The sequence below is a fragment of the Balaenoptera physalus genome (genome assembly GCF_965194825.1).
Source record: "Balaenoptera physalus genome assembly, chromosome: 9".
NCBI classification, from domain to species: domain Eukaryota; kingdom Metazoa; phylum Chordata; class Mammalia; order Artiodactyla; family Balaenopteridae; genus Balaenoptera; species Balaenoptera physalus.
The window spans coordinates 70,061,642-70,083,847 of record NC_138888.1 but is presented as its reverse complement, the minus strand read 5'-3'; the positions used below and the strand labels follow the sequence as shown (position 1 = coordinate 70,083,847).

The 22,206-nt window shown below is 40.1% G+C and overlaps 2 protein-coding genes across 12 annotated transcripts in view; one reads left to right on the top strand and one right to left on the bottom strand.

Moving 5' to 3' along the window:
* Window positions 1–17,633, bottom strand: part of RARS2 (arginyl-tRNA synthetase 2, mitochondrial) — an 80,035-nt gene extending 62,402 nt beyond the window's left edge. For 2 of the 6 annotated variants that reach the window (XM_082473975.1, XM_082473972.1), the window contains exon 1: window positions 17,518–17,591. Coding sequence is in view for 2 of the 6 variants with exons in the window: in XM_082473978.1 (XP_082330104.1) it covers window positions 17,518–17,553 (36 nt within the window). In the remaining 4 variants the exon portion in view is untranslated. Of the gene's footprint in view, window positions 1–10,933; window positions 10,981–16,924; window positions 17,024–17,517 lie in introns of those variants that run through there. The other 4 variants (XM_082473971.1, XM_082473978.1, XM_082473977.1 and 1 more) reach the window with 4 other exon arrangements.
* A 35-nt stretch (window positions 17,634–17,668) lies between these two features.
* ORC3 (origin recognition complex subunit 3) overlaps window positions 17,669–22,206 on the top strand; it is a 66,810-nt gene continuing 62,272 nt past the window's right edge. For 5 of the 6 annotated variants that reach the window (XM_082473948.1, XM_082473946.1, XM_082473947.1 and 2 more), the window contains exons 1-2: window positions 17,669–17,790; window positions 20,360–20,414. In XM_082473948.1, coding sequence (XP_082330074.1) covers window positions 17,767–17,790; window positions 20,360–20,414 — 79 coding nt within the window. In that variant the 5' untranslated portion in view covers window positions 17,669–17,766. The remainder of the gene's footprint in view (window positions 17,791–20,359; window positions 20,415–22,206) is intronic. The other variant, XM_082473950.1, reaches the window with a different exon arrangement.

Below are 22,206 nucleotides of genomic sequence, written 5' to 3'. Positions count from 1 at the left end.
ATCATAAATCAACTATACTTCAATAAGACAACAAACCATAAAAAAAGATGTTAAATTTTATGTTATGTGTATTTTCCCACAATTAAAAACAAAACCCAGAAAGACTTTGGGATTAAGTAGTGGAAACAAGTCTTCTTTACATAATCTCCCATTTCCTACCCATTATCAAAGTAAAATGAAAAGGAAGGAAGAAAGGAGAGGAGAAAGAAAGGAAGGTAGGTCATAGGCTGGTTGGTTCTCCAGCAAAAAATACACATGATAGGCAAAGCCCAAAGTTATAAACTTCAAAAGTGGTAACCAAGCAAAGATACATCAGATTCTGAGAAGAAATGGGGCAGCCCTGTTTGGCAAGGCTCCTAAGCTGAATTAACAATTCTCATTAATACCCAAATCTGGAGAGAAAACACTGAATGAATTCCATTATTTTTTTCATCTATGCCTGAGAGATGCTACAGAACTGCAGGAAAGAATGAGTAAAAGAGAGAAGTGATTTCCAGCACAAGTGAAGCTTCTAGGGCAGAATCTGAGGGCCTCCCCAATGGAAACACAATACATTCCCCAATTACAGGGAGTAAATCCTGATATTGTGCTGCATGGGCAGGAAGAATCAGAGGAGGAACTTTTATAGGAAGATGGAAAGATATCAGAACTAGCTAGCAAAAATATGCCAAGTCAGAATTCAGGAGTAACATGTACAGGTCACCACGACCTCCTGGAGAGACAAAAGAGGAGTGGAAAGCTGCAGAGTTTATATTTTTGTAATCAAAAAAGTGAGGTGAGCCAAGAACAATTCTGAAATGGAGAGTGAAGAAGTCACCCACACAATGCGGAAGCAAATATAAAGTCCTGGCAGAGCTGTCAAGCACTGGTAAATGAAAAATAGGCATGAAAAACAGACAAACAAACTGAAAAAGAGAGAGAGATACGGAGAGGGGGGGCAGGGACTGAAAGAAAAAGACAGTATGAAAGGAATGTGGCATACAGGACATCAAAGAACTCTAGAAGAAAAATATAACAATACATTCTTCATAAGGGCTTTCAGATTTGTGAATAAGCAAGAACTGAAAGATGGAAAAACAACAGAGTGAGATAAAAAAGGAGTCTAAAGATTAAATAAATTGATGATCAAACATTTATTATAGAACTATTAATTAAGAAACACAAAGAGTGTACTCAGAATTGAAAATAAAAGTATAACATATAAGGGCTAAGATAATCAGATAATACAGATTTTAAAAAACATAAAGAGATCAAAGATAAATAAAACTGGGTACAAGATAATCCAACTTTAGGATAACTGGTGTCCCTAAAATACAAAAAGCAGCACCAAAGAAGCAAGCAGACAGGAAGACAGGTACATTGGTTCTCCAGCAGCATTAAGGACAGAGACAAAGCACAAAGCCACACTCTTCAAAAAGTGATATCAAGAAAAGATACAAAAGATTCTCAAGCAGAACGGAGCACCCTTATTTAGCAGGGCTCCTACCTTAGTCTTATTTCCCAGAAGCCATAAAGATGAATGAATAAAACCCAAGAAAAATAAAAGTATTCACAGATATATATCTTGGATCCCCAAAAGCAGGGCCTGGGAAAAGGACTGTGCGCAGGTAGGTAGTTTATCTGGGAAGTGATTGCTAAGGGCAGAAGTGATATACTGGGGAGAGTGAGAGAGGAGAAAAAGTAAATACAAGATTGTGCTATCAAGTTCACTGCTATAGGCAATAGGGGCTTAATTTCTGTCTTACTTTTCAAGAGGCATACACAATGTATATCAAAAGTGTCTATCCAAAAATAGGGAGCAGGAGCTTCTATCCCCCAGTGACTGAGGGGTGTCCTTGAGGGTGTTCACTCCACCACACTTGAGCCAAATATGGGTTGGTAGCAGGCTTTTTGACAGCATGAAGTGCTGTTAACAGTAAGTGGATGGAAGCACATGTGAAACTGTTCACTTAAGTGGCAGCTAGAACCAGGTGTGACCAAGGTGATAGGAGATTGGGCATAATAGCCAATAAAAGGGAAATCCTCCCTGAAATTAAGAACGAAATCTAAATTGTATATTACTGCAATGGCACACCACTCAGCAGTAAAATGAAAGAACTGGACCTCTGTGCACCATTATGGATAAATCTTTTTTAAAATTTGAAGGAAACAAACAAAACCCCAAGTTGCAGAAGGATAATTACAGTTTGATTACTACTTATATAAAATTTAGTAACTTGCAAAAGAATACTATTTAGGGATACATTCCTAGGTAGTAAGTCACATGCACAGGCATGATAAACAAAACCTCATATGTGAGGAAAGAGAGTTTGCATCCAGGGATGGGTACCCAGGAGATTTTAATAGTGTTTGTAATAGTTTATTGCTCAAGCAGGGTGAAGGGTACATGGATACTAACAGTATTCTTCTCCATGATTAAATATTTCCTAAAAAAAAAAAAAAAAAAAAAAAAAGAAACAAATGGAATCTATAGATCAAAATAAATGACTATGTCAGGAAAACATAATACAGAAAATTCAACACTGAGACACATCCTGGTCAAGTCACTAAATTTCAAAAATAAAGCACCCAATCAAGAAAACTCCAGAGATGAAATAAATGTACTTTACTTTGTAGCCATGTTACCTAATCACAAAGATCATGATCTGGTTAAAGTAAATAATTTAGCAATGATATTGTATAGGGCAAAATTCATCTACTGGAGAAGCTGCAAACTGATTTGTTTAATTTCACTTGCTCAGTTCTTTTCTTAATTTGAGTTAGTTGCCACCATATGAAAATTGGAAAAAAATTAAAATAACATTAGATTGTTATATGACATTTGCATCTGTAGTATCAGACTTCGGAAAATCAAAAATCAGAACTAAACAATCTGGTGTTATTGCTTTATTTCTAAAAGGAAGATTTTTAATATTATTTCTAAATTTATTATTTTCATATTATTTCTAAGCATGCTAATTTTCTAGTTATCAACCCTCCTTTTGATATGTCTAGGACTATTTTATCTGAGTCATAATTTCTTAAAAAAACAAAAGTAAAGTTAAAAAAAAAAACCCCTTCTTGAAAAATCTACTTATAAAGAAATCCAGACAATTAAGCCATGTATCAGGAAAAGGATTGGTGGTAAGCAATGTATCCAATTCAAAATAAAGTGAATAAGAGATAAGTCATGCAAATACCATTAATAAACAGACTAAGTGTTACAAACTTTGAGAAAGTTACTGAAACAAATTAGGAAAGGTAGAGGAAAGTTATACCAACTATAAGAGTGCTAATGTTCTCTTCTTTCATGGCAAGGGTTGATACTGCCTAAATCTGAAACATCAAGATTTTTAAAAATTTATAATTAACATACATTATATTAGTTTCAGGTGTACAACACAGTGATGCATGAAATGATCACCAAAATAAGTGCAGTTACCATACAAAGTTACAGTATTATTGACTATATTCCTTATGTGTATGTTACATCCTGTAACTTAACATATTTTACAGCTGTAAGTTTGTACCTCTTAATTCCCTTTACCTATTTTGTCCAACCCCCTACCCGCTCCCCTCTGGTAAAAACCAGTCTGCTCTCTGTATCTATGAGTCTCTGAAACATCAAGATTTATAAAAATAAGCTCCAAATTGTGCTGTTCTTCATAATCTCTTAACTGTAGAGGACTCGTTTAGGAAACTGATCAATAATTCTTTGAATTGCACTTTGGATTCTTTTTCTTTTGTTATATTCAAGCTAAACTGTGTTTAATACTTTTTACTTAAAACTGCATTTAGGTTATGAGTACGTGAGGAATCACAATAGTATTATACTTTTAGCAGTTGCACATTTTCCATTGTAAAACTTAAAAAAATAAAAGCTTGTTACAATACAGTCCAATTTTTATAAAACGCCTATCTATTCTGTGTTCCCATCTTCGTTCTTTTTTCTGCCTGTATATCTGCAAAGAAATGTATCTAAAATAGAGGTCAATCAATGTTAGTGATGGTAACTTTATTTTTTAAATTCTTTGCACCTTTTTGTATTGTAATTCTTTACAATAAGCAGGTATTATTTTTGCAAAAATGAGAAAGATTTTTTTCTTTACCAAAGCACAACTTTATAAAAGTATCTACTGTTAAGGAATTCCTACTGAAAATTAAGCAGTATGGTTCAGATATATAGCTTTCTGTTTATTTAACTTCATGTGGGTCTATTGGGCTGCACCCTGCAGGCCTGCAAGCCTTGTTGGATGCCCAGCCTGGAGACCGAAGAAAGAGCCCACACACAGCTACAGAGACACTACTGATTTATCGGATAGAGGATCTTACACGTCTGAAGCAAAAGGTCCTGGAGCAACACCCCACTGTGTATGGTTGACGGCAGACAGGACATGGCAGCCATCTTCGCTACTTGGGAGAGGAGGAGGCTACCATTTATAGGGGGAATTGACGTCAGGTTGGCTCAACAGTTACCAGAAAAACCAGCAGCTGAGGCAGGGGGCAATCAAGTAGGCGGTTACTGATTAAGCCCTATAATTAAGAGGATTGGGTAGTTATGTGAGTGAAGCAGGGACTGGTCAGCAGGGAATATACAGACAGCAAGGGAACAGCCATCTTGAATGGCCTGATCATACAGGTGCTAAAGCTTTCACCTAGGGTAATGGATAATAATAACGTCCCCAACACCAGAACGCCTCTGAGGTGGTGGTGGTGTGGAGAGGGGCTTCAAAATACCCCATCCTCAGAACTCTAACAGATAATATAATGACTAATGAATACTGCATGCATACAATACAAACACAATTCTAAGTACCCTATTTATATTAATTCATTGAACCTTAATGACAAGCCTATAAGGAGCTAAATAATTTTCCACATTTTACAGATGAAGTACAGTGAACTTACACACCTATCAGAGAAGCTGGATTTAAACCCACGTGTCTTCTGTTCTTAATCACTATACCAGTGGTTCTCACATTTTGCTGCACATGGGAATGACCCAGGGATCTTTAGAAAACACCGATGTCTGGCTTCCACATGCAAATATGCTGTCTAATTAATACAGGGTATGACCTGGGCAACAGATGTTAAAAAGTTCTGGGGGTTGACTCTAATGTGAGGTAGAGCGTGGGGACCACTGAGCTACACCTTTCTGCTTCCTGGTCGTCCTTGGCTAGTGGTTATCAAGCCCGGATGAACACCAAAATCCCGATAAGGTTGCGAACTTCAAGGCCCCCACCCAACCCCAGCCCAAGGGGCCTGGGCTTAGGTATTTTTTTCAATGCTTCTCAGGTGATTCCAGTCTCAAGTAGACAAAGCTTGAGAAGCACTGCAGAGGGAGACACCAGCTGCCTTCCACTTTAACAATCAGTGCCCAAACTAGTGAGGGATTTTAATTAATTCGAGGAGTACCTTTCAAATGGGGTGGGCGCACACACACACACAAAGAAACAAAGAAAAAGGAACCACTGTCAAATGTCAGAGAGCGTGGTTTTTAATTCACCTACAGTCTCACAGGTTCAGAACTATTCTGGAAATAATAGGACTTGTCTCTGAGGTTGAACTTAGTGTTTTCTCTGGTGAAAATGTGACCTATGAGTTTCCTTAGCTACAGATTTCGTTTTTCCCCTTTAGGTAAAGGTGTTTCTCCTGGCGACAGGTGAAACAAGAGCCTATCGATAACTATCTACCTGAGGCCTCAGATTAGTGAAGGAAAATATTTTTACAGAATGTGCTAAAAGTTTACTCAGTTGAAAATAAAAATAATAAAAGAAGACTAAGGCTCAAAACTTTAGAGCTAAAAACAGAGGAATAAAATCCACAAAACAGGGGACTTCCCTGGTGGTGCACTGGTTAAGAATCTGCCTGCCAACAATGCAGAGGACACAGTTCAATCCCTGGTCCAGGGAGATCCCACATGCCGTGGAGCAACTAAGCCCGTGCACCACAACTACTGAGCCTGCGCTCTAGAGCCCACAAGCCACAACTACCGAGCCTGCATGCCACAACTAACGAAGCCCACGTGCCTAGAGCCCGTGGCTCCGCAACAAGAGAAGCCACCGCAATGAGAAGCCCACGCACCGCAAGGAAGAGTAGCCCCCGCTCGCTGCAACTAGAGAAAGCCCACGCAGTCAAAAATAAATAAATAAAATTTATATTAAAAAAAAACCCCACAAAACATTAGTCACAGTCCTTGAGAAATAAACTGAATAACTTCCAACTGAATGAAGAGGAAATCTGAGGTTGAAAGCAGAAGCACTTCTTAAAGGGAGTATCAAAAGTGAAAATATACATATGCCAGATCTGGGTTGGGAACCTAAGACCAGAGATTCTCATGTATAATATAATAATGACTAATATGTATTGAGTGCTCACAATGTACCAGGTACAATTCTAAGCCTTGGATTTGACAACCTGAAGTCAAAGATTCTAATGTAATAGAATCTTTGGCTCCTAGGGTAGCCAGCATGAGAGAGCCATTAATTAATCAGCTTGTGGGCAGTTCTCAACCATTTCTTCCCCTGGCACACAGGCACACATAAGTCTTATGCTTAGTACTCAGGTACTGAACACAAAGCCAAAAAATATCCTATCAGTCTGGCTCTAGATAGGCTCTAAATTCATTTAGGAGCTAAGCTTGCCAGGTTCAAGATCAAAATCTCCAATAACCACATAAAAACCCTAATTTTGCAGATGAAAAAGAGATCCTTATGCTTTAGCAACCAAACATGTAGGTGGCAGAACTGATATCTTATGAAAATTAGTTCTGTATTTTATAACACAGTCTACAAGGCAATTAGTTTTAAAATTCTTGAAAGATTATCACTCTTTTAGATCTTAAATTACTTAATCTGTCAATTACCCCTGGTTATTCCTCAGTTCTGACTCTCTAATATAACCAGGTCAGCTGTGGATGTTTGCCACCAAGAGCCAATGCACGAGTACTCCCACATCTGCAGAGATATTCTTCAGGTCTGAATTAGCTCAAAGACTCAAGCAGTAAGCAAACGAGGTATCACCGGAAACTTCAGGGTTCAGAAAAGAACTTCCCAAATGATTTGATGGGCAAGTCATTCGCAATTATTTATAATGAAAGAAATTTAGCATGGCTCTTACAGAACTTGTGGTTTGAAGCAGAACTGAATGCTAGTGGGCCTGTGAGAATAGGTTAGAAGCAAAGCACACACCTAGATAATTCAGTCAGTTACTGTAGCTCATCTGAACGTGGATGAGTAATCTTCCCAACGTAACCAGTTCTAAGCTGAAATATTTATATTGGGAAGATATTTCAGCTTAGGACTGGATGACAACAACTGGACAAGTTTAACTGCTCCTTGAAGTCACACCAGAGATCTGACAACAAAACTCCTCAGCAGTCAAGGAGACCTCTCCTCTATTCACAGTTAGCAGTGTTATCTCCTCTATCAAGTTATGTAGATATAAATTAATAAGGAGGGGAACTTAAGGCCCTTAAAATGTAACAATTACATAACAACGAAATGCAGTTTGTGAGCTTATGCTGGAAAAAAAGGCTATTGAAAAACATCAACAAAACTAGAATGGATTGTAAACTAGATAAAAGTGAATCAGTGTGACTACCCAAAGCAATCTACAGTTTCAGGGCAATCCCTATCAAACTACCAATGACATTTTTCACAGAACTAGAACAAAAAATTGCACAATTTGTATGGAAACACAAAAGACCCCGAATAGCCAAAGCAATCTTGAGAAAGAAAAACACTGGAGGAATCAGACTCCTGGACTTCAGACTATACTACAAAGCTACAGTAATCAAGACAATATGGTACTGGCACAAAAACAGAAATAGAGATCAATGGAACAGGATAGAAAGCCCAGAGATAAACCCACACACATATGGTCACCTTATCTTTGATAAAGGAGGCAAGAGTATACAATGGAGAAAAGACAGCCTCTTCAATAAGTGGTGCTGGGAAAACTGGACAGCTACATGTAAAAGAATGAAATTAGAACGCTCCCTAACACCATACACAAAAATAAACTCAAAATGGATTAAAGACCTACATGTAAGGCCAGACACTATAAAATTCTTAGAGGAAAACATAGGAAGAACACTCTATGACATAAATCACAGCAAGATCCTTTTTGACCCACCTCTTAGAGAAATGGAAATAAAAACAAAAATAAACAAATGGGACCTAATGAAACTTAAAAACTTTTGCACAAGACGGGAATAAAGACACAGACCTACTAAAGAATGGACTTGAGGATATGGGGAGGGGGTGGGGTGAGATGTGACAGGGTAAGAGAGTGTCATGGACATATATACACTACCAAATGTAAAATAGATAGCTAGTGGGAAGCAGCCACATAGCACAGGGAGATCAGCTCGGTGCTTTGTGACCACCTAGAGGGGTGGGATGGGGAGGGTGGGAGGGAGGGAGATGCAAGAGGGAAGAGATATGGGAACATATTGTATGTGTATAACTGATTCACTTTGTTATAAAGCAGAAGCTAACACACCAAAAAAAAAAAAAAAAAAACTTTTGCACAGCAAAGGAAACCGTAAACAAGACAGAAAGACAACCCTCAGAATGGGAGAAAATATTTGCAAATGAAGCAACTGACAAAGGATTAATCTCCAAAATTTACAAGCAGCTCATGCAGCTCAATATCAAAAAAACAAACAACCCAATCCAAAAATGGGCAGAAGACCTAAACAGACATTTCTCCAAAGAAGATATACAGATTGCCAACAAACACATGAAAAGATGCTCAACATCACTAATCATTAGAGAAGTGCAAATCAAAACTACATTGAGGTATCACCTCACACCAGTCAGAATGGCCATCATCAAAAAATCTACAAACAATAAATGCTGGAGAGGGTGTGGAGAAAAGGGAACCCTCTTGCACTGTTGGTGGGAATGTAAATTGATACAGCCACTATGGAGAACAGTATGGAGGTTCCTTATAAAACTAAAAATAGAACTACCATATGACCCAGCAATCCCACTACTGAGCATATACCCTGAGAAAACCATAATTCAAAAAGAGTCACGTACCACAATGTTCATTGCAGCACTATTTACAATAGCCAGGACATGGAAACAACCTAAGTGTCCATCGACAGATGAATGGATAAAGAAGATGTGGCATATATATACAATGGAATGTTACTCAGCCATAAAAAGAAACGAAATTGAGTTATTTGTAGTGAGGTGGATGGACCTAGAGTCTGTCATACAGAGTGAAGTAAGTCAGAAAGAGAAAAATAAATACCGTATGCTAACACATATATATAGAATCTAAAAAAAAAAAAAAAAGGTTCTGATGAACCTAGGGGCAGGACAGGAATAAAGACACAGACGTAGAGAATGGACTTGAGGACGGGGGGGAGCGGGGGGGAGAGGGTAAGCTAGGAAGAAGTGAGAGAGTAGCACTGACATATATATGCTACCAAATGTAAAATAGCTAGCTAGGAGGAAGCAGCTGCATAGCACAGGGAGATCAGCTCGGTGCTCTGCGACCACCTAGAGGGGTGGGATAAGGAGGGTGGGAGGGAGACACAAGAGGGAGGGGATATGGGGATATACGTATGCATATAGCTGATTCACTTTGTTATACAGCAGCAACTAACACAACACTATAAAGCAATTATACTCCAATAAAGATGTTAAAAAGAAAAGACAAACAAAAAGTGTATCAGTGTGATATGAATGTAGTAGCTGTATTGTGGTTATATAACGTAAGCCTTGTTCTTAGGAAGTAAACAATTAGGCATTAGTAGGTTACGGAGCATGATTTATGAAACCCACCCTCAAGTGATACAGGAAAACAGATTATACAGATATAGAGAGAAAGATGAAGCAAATGTGGTAAAATGTTAATCGGTGAATCTGGATAAGGGTATATGGAGTTCCTCTGTACTACTCTCATGACTTTTCTCTAAGTTTGAAAATACTTCAAAATTAAAAGGAATTAAAATCAACCAGCTGAATTTATTCTAAGCTTAACATCAAAACCTAAATGAAAAGGAAGTGAGACAGGGAAACAAATCTACACTCTGTCATTATGTTTTTGAGCCAGAGATAGTGCTGAACATTTTACAAAAGTCATTCTACAGAATCCAAAGAATTTCGATTTTGAGTCAGACAGTTGGGTTGGTTAATCACTGAACTCCACAATTTTGTAGCTCTGTGACTTTAGATTCTTTTCATCTTCTTGAGTCTCAGGGTCCTCCTCTGTAAAATGGAGATAATGCTACCAAGAGCACAAGATGATTGAGATGATTAAGTGAGATGATAATATCAAGTACTGCACACCTTATCTGCATAGCACTGTGCTAAGGGTTGGGAGAGAAATCTCTATGGGACTCTTAAGTTTCTGCATGTCTTGTAAGCAAAGCCCAAACTGCTCTTTGTTCTGGACTATGTTTCCAAGGAGGTTTATATAACAAACAGCTTTGTGAGACAGAAATAGTGTCCCACATCAGAACAAAGGGGAACATGCCTGCTGCCATTATAAAGGTCTCAGGGTCCTCTCCTATATAACACACACACTGCCTGTGCAGGTATCATCTGACCCTCTTCACCGTGCCCTGTGGGAAGAAGAGGAGCTTGGGGAACCCACACAAGAAAACGTTGATACTCTGGCTACTACTTTTTCTGGGAATAATAAAATAATAAAAGCCTTTTATTTCGCCCAGGGCTCTCATATTTTCTGCCACCATCCATGAACTATGGTTGACTAACTTATAGGATAAAATCACAAACCCCTCACAGTTCTTAACACTAAGCACTTTCTGTTAATATTACCTCATTAAACCTGATCAATAGCCCTGTAAAGTTCAGCATAATGCTGCATGGTACAAGTAAGGTATTCCACAAATAGTTACTATTTTTTTTTTAATCAGTCATCAATTTTATACGTATCACTGTATACATGTCAATCCCAATCGTCCAATAGTTACTATTATCTTCTTCAGTATCATCATCATCATTAATCCTTGCAATAATCCTGTAAATGAGAAATCAATACCATTATCTGATAGCTGATGGGTTAATTAAAAGCTGCCAAGAGTAAGTCAGTCACATTCGTGAAGGGGCTGGAATTTGAATTCTTTCCACCATGTCATCTCACAGCTTTAAAATTATGAACTCATTTGGTGAAGCTGCAAGCTTTATATTATATCCCAACAGCTATGTTTCAGGCACTTCGCTGATCTGGGGAAATAACAGTGAATAAAATATGCTCTCTGTCTTCGTGAAGCTTATAGAGGAAATATACACCAAAACAAGTAACACAAGACCAAATAATCGTTAACTCTTATAAGTGTTATGGCAGAAGCAAACAAGGGACTGAGATAGAGGATAACTGGAGGACACAGTTTCCAAACTATAGGTTGTCAGTTGGGAAGAAATTCAGTGAGTCCCAACCAGCATTTTTTGGAAAAATGAAGCAGCACAGAATAGAAAAGAATGCACACACATTATAAAGTACTGTTCTGTGAAACTTCCATCTGGCATAGGAAGTCACGGTATAAAATCATTTCCTTTAGGCACAGGGAATAATCTATGCAATGGAAATGTAATGGCAATGGAAAGAACTTGCTATGTTGGAAAACCAGAAAATTAGTGTGGCTACCATCCTACAGAAAGAAGGGATAGAGTGGCATGAATTGAGGTTGGAAAGAAAGATGTTAAGGTTCTGGCAGTGAGTTTGTGTAGTTTTAAACAGATAAGTGATATGATCTGATTTACATTCTAGAAGTCACTTTTGTTGCTATAAGGAGAATGGATTGGAGAGAGGGCAAGAAAGGAAACAGAAAGACCCATCAGAATGCTGGTGTTAGCAGCTGATGTAGGTGATAATGGTAGCTTGGCTTGGGGTGTGGGAATGAAGAGACAGCAGAGATGGAAAAGAGTGGATGAATTCAAGGTGTTACTCTGAAGACAGAATCAGTAGAACTTGCTGAAGTGAGCATCAGAGGTATACTCTAAACAGTCAGTCATACCCAAATATTGTGGTTCCATGCACATGCCATGCTCTACCATGTCAGTGTCTATGCACATGCTCTTCTTGAAATACCCTATCCCCACCAAGCTCTCACTCTACTCACTCAGTACACTTCCACACATCCTCTCCTCAGGATTGAGCCCCAACATAGCCTTCTCTGACACTAAGAAGCTGTCTTCTCCATATTCCCTTAGCACTTCACAAACGCTTCTAACATAGTGGTTACAGACTGCATTGCAATTACCTGTTTATACAGCTGTTTCTCAAGTTACTCTGGAGCCATGCCAGGGCAGAAACTATATTCCATTCACTTTCAACCTGGGGACTGATAGTGCTTAGAAAACTTTAGACTCAAAGAACCAGAGAAATGGCAACATAAAAAAATCCCAGCTTTGTCACTGGTTTTGAAGATGGAAAAATGAGGCCGTGAGCCAGTGTAGGAGTGGCCAAGATGACTGAGTAGGAAGACACTGACCTCACCTCCTCCCAGGGGCACACCAAAATTACAACTATTTACAGAGCAACTAGTGATGACAAAGACCCAAAGACTAGCAGAAAATGTCTTCTTACAATTAAAGACATAAAAAAGGAACCACAACTAGATGGGTCGGAGGGGTGGAGAACAGTATAGGCAAGACCCATACCCCGAGATGGGCAACCCACAAAAGGGAGGAAAATTACAACAGCAGAGGTTCTCCCAAAGGAGCCAGGGGTCTGAGCCCCACATCAGGCTCCCCAGCCTGGAGGTCCTACACAAGGAAGACAAGTTCTCAGAACATTTGGCTTTGAAGGGTAGTGGGGCTTACTTTCAGGAGAGCCAGAGGGCTATAGCAAACAGACTCCGCTCTTAAAGGGCACACACAAAATCTCATACACTCTGAGACCTGGCAGAAGCAGTAATTTGAAAGGAGCAAGAATAAATAAATAAGCTGATGTCAAACTAAAAAACTTTTGCACAGCAAAGGAAACTACCAACAAAATGAAAAAGCCCACCTACTGAACGAGAGAAGATACTTGCAAATGATACATCTGACAAGGGGTTAACATCCAAAATATACAAAGAACTAATCAAACTCAACATCAAAAAAAAAAAACAAACAAACCCCCAAGCCCCAAAAAACAAAAAAACCCAACAACCCAATTAAAAAATGGGTAGAGGACCTGAACAGACATTTTCCCAAGATATACAGATGGCCAACTGGCACATGAAAAGATGCTCAACATCACTAATCATCAGGCACATGCAGATCAAAACAACGAGATATCAATTCACACCTGTCAGAATGGCTATTATCAAAAGACAACAAATAAAAAGTGTCGGTGAGGATGTGGATAAAAGGGAACACTTGTGCACTAATGTTGGGAATGTAAATTGGTGAAGCCACCATGTAAAATAGTTTGGAGATTTCTCAAAAAGTTAAAAATAGAACTACCATACAACCTATGAATTCCACTTCTAGGTATATATCCAAAGAAAATAAAAACACTAATTCAGAAAGACATATGCACCCCTGTGTTCATTATAGCATTATTTACTATAGTCAAGGTATGGAAGCAATGTCAGTGCCCATCAATAGATGCATGGATAAAGAAGATGTGGTGTAGGTATACCATGGACTAATATTCAGCTATAAAAAAAAAAAAAAGGAGTCTTACCATCAGTGACAACATGGATGGATCTAGAGGATATTATGCTATGTAACATAAGTCACACAGAGAAAGGGAAATACAAATGAACAACCATAACCAAACAGGAACAGAGTTATAGCTACAAAGAACAATTGGTTGCTGGTGGGGAAGTGCTGGAGGGAGGAGAGAAATAGGTGAAGGAGATTAAAAAAAAACTGTAGATTCATTAATCAAAATTTGCTGAATAAATGTACCCTTTCGTGTAATACATTCCTTCACTCCTAAACTAGGTAAGGACCCTCATTCACAGAGGTATGTATTACACAATTTTTATTTTATTTATTTTTATCCTTGTTTCAGATCATCTCTTTTTTTAATTAATTAATTAATTTTGGGGGCTGAGTTGGGTCTTCATTGCTGTGCACGGGCTTTCTCTAGTTGCGGTGAGCGGGGGCTACTCTTTGTTGCTGTGCGCAGGCTTCTCATTGCGGTGGCTTCTCTTGTTGTGGCGCACGGGCTCTAGGTGTGTGGGCTTCGGTAGTTGTGGCATGCGGGCTCAGCAGTTGTGGCTCGCAGGCTCTAGAGTGCAAGCTCAGCAGTTGTGGTGCACAGGTCTAGTTGCTCTGTGGCATGTGGGATCTTCCCGGACCAGGGATCGAACCTGTGTCCCCTGCATTGGCAGGTGGATTCCTAACCACTGTACCACCACGGAAGTCCCAGATCATCTCTTGATGACCTTTTGTTTGGGGAAATATACATTTACTTGGTTTATGTTGTCAGACAACTCTATTACATTCTGTTTAATGATCAGATCGTGCTCCTTGCCTTCACAAACTAAACAGCATAGTGTATAAGAAGGAGCCGATTTTGAAGTTAGATCTCTGTTCATAAACCAACTCTTCAATTTATTGACCAGGAGATGTGGGTAGCTTATTTAATCTCTCTAGATCTCAATTTGCTCAACTGTATCATAAGGTTAATACTTCTCTGTTTTAGGGTTGTCCCAGGGCTTAAATGTGAAAGTGAGGTAATTAGCACAAATATACTCAATACATATTAATTCCTGTTTCTCCAACTTGCTTTCTTTACAAGGAAGAATATAGCCTTTGCAAAACTAAACACAAATTGTTTCTGGTCATGGCACTATCTTCACCTAAGGGCTTTGAATGGAAACCACCTCACACACACAAAGCTTGGACACTGAGGTCTAAAACTACCTACGCTGGACATAGTTTACTGTCCACATTAACATGACTTTATTATTTCTTTGTCTTAATTAGCATAATTTTACTCTTCTGGGAGACTCCTGCCCAAATAGCTAGATTGTTCACTACAGGAACTTTCTGAAAAATCTATCAATTCTGCAATATAAAGAAAGCATCAACAGTTTATGTCCTAAGAGTCCTTGCTCTTTCCATCAATCTTTTTTTCTTTTTGGCACCGTGCGGCATGTGGGATCTCAGTTCCCCGACCAGGGATCGAACCCGTGCCCTCTGCAGTGGAAGCGAGGAGTCCTAACCACTGGACCTCCAGGGAATTCCCCCATCAATCTTAAAACTGTTAAGATCAGTATCCAATCCTCCTCAAGCCATCTCCTCCACTTCCCTGTCCTCTCACCCTCTGCCACTGAAAGACCAGCCTTAAACCATACTTCAAATGCCTTCCCAGTGAGAGACACTACCAAAGCTCTGTTGTGTTAGCCCAGTAAGCCATGAACCCAGCTTTTTCTTATCAAATGGTCCATTGGTGATACTTGGGAAGCTGGCACTGGACAGGGCAGTACTGTTGCAGCAAAAGCAGAAATGAAGTTTTCCCTCTCCTGAGAACAAGGAAAATAAAGGGAACAGTGAACAGGCTAGAGAAGAAACATAACCTGGCCTGAAAGAGTTAATCATTCCTAGTTTTTTTTTGTTTTTTTTTTTAACTGTTACTAATCTGTAGTGTCTGTAACTAGATTTGTACTTCACAAAGCTAACCCATTACTCTTTAACACTATGTGAATTACATCCTGGACTCCCTTGTAGCAAATCACCCTTGTAGCATTTGCATTTCAGAAAAGAGGTCACAGGCCGATAACCCACAGACAAACGGACCCAATTACGGGGCTGCCTGATGCCAGCTGTGACTATTTTGAAATAATGCAGGAAGAAGAAGAATGCAGGACCTTGACTACTTTGATCCTTATCTTACACCCCCGGACTGCTGCGAGCCCCACATATAAAATCTTCTCCGATTCCCGAAGGAGAGGGGGACAAAGTTCTTGAGGCGCTAGCCTGCTGTGTTTTCCCTTCTGCCTGGCAGAAAAATAAAGCCATCTCTCTCTTCCTCCAAAATCTGTCTCCGTATTTCTGTTCGGTGTCGGCGCACAGGGGAGCCGATATTTCGGCAACAGTACATCTCCAAGCATAAAGTCAAGACAGAGGGATTTCCAGAAATACTGTAAAAATGAACTAAATTAAATATATATTATATGCCAGACAAAGTATGTCCACTAATGTGTCCATTAAAAGGAAATGGGTTTGTCAAAACTACAACAGAAAGTTTTGTTGAAAAACTGCATAGTTGGCGGACGCGTTTTAAAAATTATTTCTGATGAAATCTAATGTTCCAGTGTTTTATTCCCATCCTCATTACAGAGCTGTTCAAATACTGAAACCGAGTCCCTCTGCCAAGTTTATGATTAACCTCTCTATCCAAAACGTTATTCCCTTTCTTGTCTAACACCTGTTCGCCTCAAGACTGAGGAGGAGTATCAAAGAAAAGGGGGAACTGAAACCGAGCAGGACCCTGCGGGGCCCTCCTAGGTACAAAAGACTTTGTTTCCTTGTTTCTTATTTGTAGGAAAAAGGCTTAGCCCCCTAGACCTTCCCCGAGTTCCAAAGGGCAGATTCAAACAGTTACTCATCAGAAAAGTGAGGGCAGACAGAAACAAAGGAAAAGCAGTAAAACAACAGAGCAGCGAAAAAGCGGAATCCTAGTACCCCCTCAGGGGATACACATAACAGTATACTGTATCTTGGAGTTCTTCTACTGGAACTAAGGCCCCAACCCAGGTGGAGGATGGTAACTAGTAGCTAAGAACCCAGTCTGGTCAGAACCTAGGGAATGAGATGTTGATCTTTTCTGACCCAGGTGACTTCTACTAAAGCCTGTACTCTCAACCCCTGCCCCAATTCTATATTGAATTCACCTCTGCTCAAGCCCCTTCATGAATATGCACATACCTTGAGCTTAAAACTTCCCCAATTTTGCAACCTGGGGAGATACTGCTTCGGGAAATATCCCCCCTCGCCCGTCCCCCTCCCCTTCTCCTTACTTGCTGCAAGTAATAAATCCTTCCTTCTCCAGGTCTTTGGTTTGGTTGTGTCTTTTGCCCCCATGCTCACCAAGAGGCAAACCCAGTTCTCCGGTAACAATATGCCTCAGAATCAAGAAAAACAGGGTCTCATGTTATCTTTGGAGTTACCAAAAATAATGCTAGGACAGGCAGCGAAAATGACTGGAAGAGAAATGACCAGTTTTTAAACTAGATCCTTTCAAATGAAAATTCAGATCCATCATCAACTTCACTAAGCGTATGGAGCACTAATTTCTAAAGGGTCTAATCATGCATGGCCCACTGACTTGCCACCCAGGTAAAGCACACTGAGCTGCCAGGCGGTAAGCCGTGAGAGACGCAACATGTGCCTCTCAAGGTTTACTTTTCACCCTGAGAAACTGATCTGGGCCGCAAGCTCGACTCTCGACTGGGTTTGCCTCGGCGGCTCAAGCAGCTCCAAAGAAGGGGAAGGAGGCAGCAGAAATAAAAACAGGGTATCCGCGGAACCCGCCCTCCCGATGACTGGGGACTGGCCCGTAGCGGAGTTCGGGGGGCGGGGGCCCTCTTTATGCCAGTTCCCGGGCCCGTACCTGACAGGCGATAGACCTGCGGAAGCCGCACGCCATGTCTGTCTCCACGAAGCCGGTCCCAGCTGGATGGTGTTGCGCTTCGCCCCGCCCTCCTCTGCACGCCCCGCCTCCGCGCGCCGGAAGCCCGCCCCGGAAGGTGCTGCCAGCCAATCAAGGAGCCGCGTGGCCCACAACTAACCTCTGCCCCGTTGCCGCGAGGGAGCGCGGGAAATCCCGGGTGCAGCTGGAATTTCGCAGGTGGTGAGGACCATGGCCACCTCTTCGGTGTCCAAGGTATGTGGGGGCGGGCGCCCACTGGGACTCCACAGCTACCTCATTCCCTTGTGAAGAAGGGATGAAGCGGAGGTTACGTAGACCTCGTTGTACCGGCTCGAGGGGAGGAGATGGCGGGCCGAGCTGAGGCGTCTTGGCTCCACGTCCAGTGGAGGCCAGCTTTGCTTGGGGAGCGAAAACGCCGATCTGCCTTAGTGTTCTTTCTGCCTCGGAGGAACTTTAAGTTCTGGTTTGTGGAGGTCGGATGCCCCGAGGATGTGTCCCAGTCTCCCCTCCTTTTTCCTTCTCATGTATATTTATTGTGAGCCAAAGGCTCTGTTAGGTACCGAGATACAAGTGGTAAACAAAATAAAAACAGATATTTCCATCATTACCGAAAATTCTATTAGACAGTGCTGTTACAGACCAAGTAAAGTAAGACCTTTAGTAATATTAGGAGTACGGCCGGAAGCCCCTGAAAGTTAAGCTATCTGATAAAGCTGAGAATGCAGATAAGTTGCAAAGACATTTGTCCCGGTGTTGAAACAGTAAATTAATGAAGAAGGCTGTACCATGGATTTAGTTTTAATTTTGATTAAAATTACATTAAAATAAAATGATGAGACTCAGTGCCTTCCAAGACTACATATCCAGGAGGAACTACGAGCCATAGGATTTAAGCGTATTGAAGACTGACCGACTGTGATGTTAGGTGCAAATGCCAGAAGAGCTTAACTGCTAGTATTTTTTTATGAGGGTTGGTACTGTTTTTGTTTTGTCCTGGTTATAAAGTTCCATAGGTTTTCAGTGGTCTGTCCCTTAATCCTTTTTGTTGCATAAGCCTTTCTTATTTTTGTGTATCTTGCAGAATTGTGAGAGGTTTGTTTTTTTGTTTTTGTTTTTTTCAGGAAAACATTTATGACAACAGAAATGCTTGTATTGAGATGATGATGGAGACCTTACATAAATAAGAATCTTTAAGGATTATTTCATTGGTTCATGGAACTGTCAGCTTACTATTTTTTCCCCTGTCTAAACTTTCCTTGTCATATTTTTTGGCTCTTGGTTCTCCTCCTAATTTCTTCCATCTCCAACACCATCACTTGATCAGTAGTGAAAAGTGGATAACGATATTACTCCCGCTGCCATACATCGGGATCCATTCCCAGCACTCTTCATGTCTCACTCCTTCATAGCTCCTCTTGATGCTCCTGAATTACAGGTGGCTATAGAAAGGAGGCAGTGACAAGCTTGTCATGGCACCAAATGATTTTTCTAAAAAAATTTCTGTGTTTTAAGTAGTTCCATTAGTTGCAGATACAAGAATGTAAGGCACAATTCTTATTTTGGACCCTGTAATCCAAATGACCAGTTTATATTTGTACAGCAGTCTTTAGGTCTATCCTGAGATGACTTTTTCTAGCTATATTTCTTTCATTCTTTCATTTTCCATAGAAATGGGAATCTAAGAAGCTGTCCACGATGTATGGCTTTAGAATTGGTAGAACAAATGTGGGGCCAGCAGCTTATGGCCTGTGTATCACTAATCAAATAATAACATGAGACTAAATGTAGTTAGGAAATTACCAGAAAAATTATTTGGCAAGCATTGGTCCATTATGTATACTGATTGCCTAATGTATGTGTTAACACTATCCTAAACATTGGGGAAACAATTATGAATTAAATGCGGTCTGTACTCTGAAGGTGCTTACAAGCTACTTGGGGAGGGACTTCCCTGGTGGTCCAGTGGTTAAGACTCCACGCTTCCACTGCAGGGGGCACGGGTTTGATCCCTGGTCGGGCAACTAAGATCCCGCATGTGCCACACACACACAAAAAAGATGATAAAATATATATATGTGTGTGTATATATATATATATATATGTATAAAACAACTACTTGGGGAGACAGCTCCATAAATAACTATCATACATAGTAAGAGTGACTTAAAACAAAGCGAAATAAAGATATTCAAGTACTGTGAGATATTAGGGGAAAGAATAATTCTGACTAGAGAATTAGAGAAGGTTTCCCAAAGCAGGTGAATTTGAGTTGAACTTTAATGGACAAATGAATAAGAATTTATCTGATGAAGAAAGGTATGTAAGGTGAGTCAGTAGCCAGAACTGTCTGTGTCCTGTCAAGGTTCTAGATACTTGGAATTTAATTTAATAATAAATACTTCTTTTGAGATGAGAGGGCATCAGTATTTTTAATCATCTTGATTTTCATCTAATGTATAGTACTAATGTTCTTTCTTCACTAGGTTTCATAAAAATGGAACCTTTCTGGGTTTAAATTTCATCAGCTTTTATTTTCTTTGTCTGTCTCTTAGATTAGGTCCCAAAGAGCAAAATCAAAGATGAGCTTCCCATGGGAAGGAGGAGAAAGAAGTGGTTAGTCCCCTTGTTGTTTGAGAATTTTCCTTCTGTAATTCAGGTTGAAGAAAGATGATTTCTTAGCACTTTAAAGAAATGCCTTAAAAAGAAAAAAATCTGCTTATCCATAAAATACTAGGTTAATCAGATATGTCTGCTTCTTGGCTGCTTTGACTTTATGCTTTTTTTCTGTCTTTCTTTTTTATAGGGTTGTTTTGTGTTTAAGCCAAACTTCAAGAAGAGAAAGATCTCTGTGCCAATAGGTAAGATGTCTTAATATCAGATTTGTTAGTTTTCCTCCCCCAAGTCTTGAACTAACCTCTTACTGAATTAGTAATTCTCCCCTAAGCTTGCTTTACTTACCATGTTGTTATAGCAGTTATATTCCAAGGCATAGGACAAAGCGATAAGGGGCACTCCCCAGGGCTCTAATCTAAAAGGGAATCCAAATGTACCATCAAAAGGCAATTCGAAATTTCCTTCAAAGGGTATGTCACCATTCTTTAAAAGAGATTGTCTTAAAAATCTCAGTGATTTCTTGGGATGAGGTAGGGAGTATTGACTGCAGAAGGGCAGAGGGACCTTTTGTTTTTTTGGCTGCGTTGGATCTTAGTTGAGGCATGCGGGATCTTTGGTGTGCGAGATCTTCGTTGTGGCGCACGGGCTTCTCTCTCGTTGTGGCGTGTGGGTTTTCTCTCTAGTTGTGGCGCGTGGGCTCCGGAGTGTGTGGGCTCTGTAGTTTGTGGCATGCGGGCTCTCATTGAGGTGTGCAGGCTCAGTAGTTGTGGCGCGTGGGCTTAGTTGCTCCATGGCATGTGGGAATCTTAGTTCCCCGACCAGGGATTGAACCCGTGTCCCCTGCATTGGAAGGCAGATTCTTTACCACTGGACCACCAGGGAAGTCCCAAGAGGGACTTTTGGAGTGATGGGAATGTTCTCTGGACAGAGGATGGTTATGTGAGTGTATACCTTTGTTAGGACATATCAAACTGTTAAAATGGGCATATTTTATATTTGTAAGTTATATTGCAATAAAATTAAATTATTTATAAAAAATATTGTCTTCACGTTCTTTACTTATCTCCAGATATCTGTTTAGTGATCAAGTTAAGAAGACTTGACTACTTCAAACAAATCAAGATGTTATTATCAGTCAGAAAATGTTTATTGTACTGGTTCTCAATGGGGCCTGCAGATTAGAATCACTTGGGGAACTTTTTAAAAAAAAACTTGTTTTTTTTTTTTTTTTGATGTAATTGTAGATTCACATGCAGTTGTAAGAAAGAGTGTAGAGAGTTCCCTTGAACCCTCACCCAGTTATCCCCAGTGGTAATGTATTGCATGACTATAGTACAGTATCACAACCAGCAAACTGACAGTGGGACAATCCATCGACCTTATTCCGATTTCAACTTGGAGAGTTTCTTAAGAACACGAATGCCCAAACCGCAGCCCAGACCAACTGAATCAGTATCTTTGGGAATGGGACCCAGGTGTTGGTATTTTTTAAAAGCTCCTCTCAGGCATGTTGAGTATTTACACTCACTATTCAGCACTGTGAAGATTAATTCGGATGGAAAAATTATGATGTGCAATTAAGCATATTCATTCACACTCATTTTTAAATTTTGAATTAAAAAAGAAAAACTGGACTATACTATTGTTTGACTAAGGAAATAAACAGCTCCAATATATAGAATTGGATTTTTCTGGGCTTCCCTGGTGGCACAGTGGTTGAGAATCTGCCTGCTACTGCAGGGGACATGGGTTCGAGCCCTGGTCTGGGAAGATCCCACATACCAAGGAGTAACTAGGCCCGTGAGCCACAAATTACTGAGCCTGTGCGTCTGGAGCCTGTGCTCTGCAACAAGAGAGGCCGCGACAGTGAGAGGCCAGCGCACCGCGATGAAGAGTGGCCCCCGCTTGCCGCAACTAGAGAAAGCCCTCGCACAGAAACGAAGACCCAACACAGCCAAAAAAAAATAAATAAATAAATTTAAATTGTTTAAAAAAAAAAAAAAAAAAGAATTGGATTTTTCTAAATCATCTCATGAT